The sequence below is a fragment of the Gobius niger genome (assembly GCF_951799975.1).
Source record: "Gobius niger genome assembly, chromosome: 15".
Taxonomy (NCBI): domain Eukaryota; kingdom Metazoa; phylum Chordata; class Actinopteri; order Gobiiformes; family Gobiidae; genus Gobius; species Gobius niger.
In genome coordinates, this window is record NC_136866.1 from 27154029 (window position 1) to 27159181 (window position 5153).

The 5153-nt window shown below is 40.7% G+C and overlaps 1 protein-coding gene across 1 annotated transcript; it reads right to left on the bottom strand.

The window, feature by feature from the left end:
* Positions 1–627: 627 nt before the first annotated feature.
* On the bottom strand, positions 628–3516 carry LOC306975076 (jeltraxin-like; the record flags this gene model as incomplete). The annotated part of the gene is made up of 3 exons (XM_079572496.1): positions 628–840; positions 2810–3110; positions 3470–3516. The coding sequence occupies 3 exons, from the start codon at positions 3514–3516 to the stop codon at positions 628–630; spliced, it is 561 nt and encodes a 186-aa protein (XP_079428622.1).
* Positions 3517–5153: the final 1637 nt, after the last annotated feature.

Below are 5153 nucleotides of genomic sequence, written 5' to 3' on the forward strand. Positions count from 1 at the left end.
TGGGGTAAAGCCAAACTGGAGAAAATGTGCTCGGTTCAGGTGGGAGTTAAGGGGTTAAAGGGATATTTCAGGATTTTTGACATAGGGCCTCGTTTCCTAGTTATCCAGAGTGTTGCTGATTTCTGGAGATATATATATTTTTTTTTGTAATTCACGCAGTTCTTATATTTGAAGAGCTACGTGGCGCTAGGCTAGTGCAAGGCTAGTGCATGTCTATGGTAACTAGTTGCCTGCATTAGAAACAGTCTGACCTGAGGCAAATAACTTATAACCCCAGACTAACCATATAAATGTGCTGCAGATTCTTTCCTAAATACAAGGTTGTGGTTTCATCAACAAAGAATGCACACCATATATATATATATTTTTTAATCATTCAAAAAAATCATTCATGTGCAGCAAAAACAACTTCGGGCCAAGCATTGATCCCTGAGGTACACCGCAGTGGCTTTGCACGCCTGTAGGGAATATACACCTAAACTATTCTGTTCCAACTCATGATTTAATATATTGAGGATCCTCTCAGTTATCAAATAATCAGATATGGATTACATATTGTTACATCTCCCACAGATTAATCCTGTTTGAAGACGTCATACTAGAAACACCTTCACATACAGTAGATCCTCAGCTCGTTTGTGTGCCTCCGATCACGACTCTGCCTTTAATGTCACAGTCGAGCGCTGCCCAGTTCAGCACGTTTCCCGGTTTGAAGCTCTGGCCCCTCATGAACCTCTGGATCTCACAGGGCGAGAGCACATAGTCCCACATGTGCACGTCGGTCATCATCCCCACGAAGGACGCGCTGGCATCGAAGCCTCCGCCGTAAGTGTCCTGGTCCTGAGAAACCAGACAAAAAAAACATTTAAAAAAGCCGAATCAACATTTCACCGAAGGGAATCGTATTTGTGTGGTGCTTTTCACACAAGGGAAGGATTTCACTCCAAGTAGCCAGAGTTGTCCCATTTAAAAAAACAAAAAAACATGTACAATAGGCCAGGATGAATGATGTGTGAGTGAATGTATGGTGGTCAGAGGGACCGTTGGTGCTTCAGTCAGTCTCCCCCAGGGGAAACTGAAGCTACAAACGCATCTCACCACCACCGAGTGAGGAGTGAATGTACAATTGTCTCTTGTAAAGCGCTTTGTGACCATGTCTGTGAAAGCTGCTATATAAATGAAGTTCTTCTCATTCTCTTCTTCTTCTCCTCCTTTTTCTTCTTCTTCTCCTTTTTCTTCTTCTTCTTCTTCTTCTTCTTCTTCTCCTTCTTCTCCTCGTTCTCCTCCTTCTTCTTCTACTTCTTCTTCTCCTTTTTCTCCTTCTTCTTCTTCTTCCACTTCCTCTTCTCCTCCTCCTTCTTCTCCTTCTCCTCCTTTTCTTCTCCTTCTCCTCATTCTCTTCTTCTCCTTTTTCTTCTTCTTCTTCTCCTCCTTCTCCTTCTCCTTCTTCTTCTTCTCCTCCTTCTCCTTCTTCTCCCACTTCTTCTTCTCCTCCTTCTTCTTCTTCTTCTTCTTCTTCTTCTTCTTCTTCTCCTCCTTCTCCTTCTTCTCCCACTTCTTCTTCTCCTCCTTCTTCTACTTCTTCTTCTCCTCCTTCTTCTACTTCTTCTTCTCCTCCTTCTTCTCCTTTTTCTCCTTCTTCTTCTTCTTCTTCCACTTCCTCTTCTCCTCCTTCTTCTTCTCCTTCTTCTTCTTCTGCTTCTTCTTCTTCCACTTCTTCTTCTCCTCCTTCTTCTCATTCTCTTCTTCTACTCCTCCTTCTTCTCCCTTTTCTTCTTCTTCTTCTTCTTCTCCTTCTTCTCCTTCTTCTCCTTCTTCTTCTCCTTTTCTTCTTCTCGTTCTCCTCCTTTTCTTCTCCTTCTCCTCATTCTCTTCTTCTCCTTTTTCTTCTTCTTCTTCTCCTCCTTCTCCTTCTCCTTCTTCTTCTTCTCCTCCTTCTCCTTCTTCTCCCACTTCTTCTTCTCCTCCTTCTTCTTCTTCTTCTTCTTCTTCTTCTCCTCCTTCTTCTACTTCTTCTTCTCCTCCTTCTTCTACTTCTTCTTCTCCTCCTTCTTCTCCTTTTTCTCCTTCTTCTTCTTCTTCTTCCACTTCCTCTTCTCCTCCTTCTTCTTCTCCTTCTTCTTCTTCTGCTTCTTCTTCTTCTTCCACTTCTTCTTCTCCTCCTTCTTCTCATTCTCTTCTTCTACTCCTCCTTCTTCTCCCTTTTCTTCTTCTTCTTCTTCTTCTCCTTCTTCTCCTTCTTCTCCTTCTTCTTCTCCTTTTCTTCTTCTCGTTCTCCTCCACCTCCTTCTTCTCCTTATTCTCTTCTCCTTTTTCTTCTCATTCTCTTCTTCTTCTTCTTCTTCTACTCCTTCTCCTTCTTCTTCTCCTTCTTCTTCGTGATAGGAAATCCCAGAAATATCCCAGAACCAGGAGCTCCCTTAAGTAGTCATGCTGTTGCACTACTGGGTAAATTCTCTTCTTTGGTTAGTCCATCCACCCATGCATCCATTTTCTTCCACTTGTCCGTTGCCGGGTCACGGGGGCAGATGTTGGAGCTGCCCAAATCACATGGCACCAGCCTCTCTGCCTCTTCTTGCAGGTGGTGGGTCCACAGAAGGACGGCCTCACGATTCACCACGTTAAGGTGGCGGTTCCAGGAGGGGTCTTTGGTTAGTCTGGTAGAGTCTAGCTGTGCGTTTGGGAACAGACCCCAGGGAACATGTACAATAGACAAGTAAACAGTACATAAAACTGGACACATCACAGAAACATCACGACACCTCTGGGGAACACATGTGTTGGCATCAGTACATCAATACATCAATACCTGTCCCAGAGCGACGATGGGCTTCCCAGTGAGCGGTTTCTCAGCGCTGTATTTGATGGTCAGCGGCTCCCCGTCCAGCCACATCTGGGTCAGTCCTGTGGCCGAGTCCCATGTGGTGCAGGTGGAGTGCCATTTATTGGGTGCGTACGCGATTCCATCAAAATGAACCGGGATATTCTGGATACTGGCTGCAAGTGACTGCCTTTTGTAATCCATCCAAGTGTGGAAGCCATTGCCACCGACTGAAGAGGGCGTGGCCAGAGAAAAGATGGCGTGGAGTCTTTTGAGGTCTGTGAAAGTTCTGTAAACACAAAATAATGAGGTCTAAGAAAGTATATGCTCTGGTACAAGATGGAACTTACTTTGTTCATAATTTGGCGCCGGAGCTCAAACCAACAAAATACTTTTTTTTTTTAGGAATAATTATCTTGTTGAGGTTCAAGTTATAGTCTCAGATAACTCATTTCCAAACAGAAAATCTCCAATGTTTTTCCTAATCATTATTGCATTATCTCAGCTCGTACGTGCCGATGCAGAAGACGGTGAACTTTGAGACTGATTTTATGTTTCCATTTTGATTAGGTTCAGGCATTACAGAGATATGAGCCATAAACCCAACCAAACGATCTGCAAAGACAAATATAGAAACCCTGAGCTCACCTGTGGCAGACGGTCACTGATGTGAAGTTCTCCTGAGTCGGGCTCATTCTCACGTGAGCCGTGACGGTCGCTTGTGGGAAAATGAACATTTTTCCTGACATATCTGAATAAAGAAGGAGATCGTTACTCTCTGTATTTGTGTTTAAAACATAAGTCTTAATTACAGCGAGCCAGGCCACACCCAGCTTAATGATTATATACTCTGCACGTTCTTATTTCACTAAATCTTTCCAAGAGCAAATGAATTTGTCATGGAGGCCTGTTTACCCCATTTATAATGAAATAAAAAGTTGAAAGAAAGTCATAATTTCAAAATTAACCTCTCAAGTCCCACCTGAACGCATCCCATTTTCTCCAGTCAATCAAAAAGTTTCTTGGGACAAAAGCACCAAAATAGCCACAAAAAATGAGAAGAAAACAAGGATGTAAACAAACAAAAATGTGACAAAAATTCAACAAAAATGAGACAAAAAACTCAACCGAAAAAGTGACAAAAATTCAAAACAAATGTGACAAAAACTCAACAAAAAAATGACAAAAATTCAACAAAAAAAGACAAAAATTCAACAAAAAAGTGACAAAAACTCAACAAAAAAATGACAAAAATTCAACAAAAAACTGACAAAAATTCAACAAAAAGTGACAAAAATTCAACAAAAAAGTGACAAAAAACTCAACCAAAAAGTGACAAAAACTCAACAAAAAATGACAAAAATGGAAATAAAGAAAGAAAGAAAAAAACATACAAAATGTGACACAACACAGCAACAACGCGAGAAAAAAGATCAGTTTTGTGAGTCTTAGCTTTCAAATGAGGTGTTACACTGGCCTATATAATAGCCAAAGAGGACAGAATGCATTTGGTTTAGGCGGGTGGTAAGAGGTTGAGAAGACGTGTGTCTTTAAAACTAATAATTATGTCTTTAAAATTCATAATTATGAATTACTGTCAAGCTTTTTTTTTTTCTTTAGCTTTGTAACTTGGAAAAATCCTAGTAAAAAGAGAACTTATATTTACCGCATGGTTGTTTTTCTCCTGTTCTTGACTCCATCGTCTCGACACGTTGCAATTAAATGAAGAGCTTCGTTGATTACAATAAAAAAGCAAATGTTTGTTATTATTCCAATGTCTTTATGTAATGAAAGTTCTCACCTGTGTCCGGACTCAGCAGTGTCTGAAGAGTCTGAGTGTTGAGACCTACGTTATCTAATATCTAATGACTAAGTTTTATGTTCATGAGATCACACGCCCTAAAACATACACTGTTAAACTTTAACAAGTTTATCTCTAAACTTTAAAAGGTTTTTATTTCTCCTATTTTGTTCTTACTCTGCTCTCTCAAAAGTCAATAAAATGCTTCCACCATTTTATTGACTTATTATAGTTTATTAGGTTTAGGTCAACGTTTCCTTCATGATGATCAGTGAACAAGACTGTTTGAAAATGAGTCCTTGTGTATTTCTGAGCCACTGCAGCCATTTAATGAACAGTTTAGTGGAGGCCGGAGAGAAGGTTTATGCACAACTGCACCTTGATGTTCGGGAGACTCCAGAGGAACCAGCAGCTTCAAATACCTGTCTGCTGTTTTGTAGCATCTGTTCTCTTAATCTGATGTGTTTGTCTGGCAGAAACCGTGTGTGATGATTACGCTTAATCTTTCATGAAATATCGAAGGTTTTCATA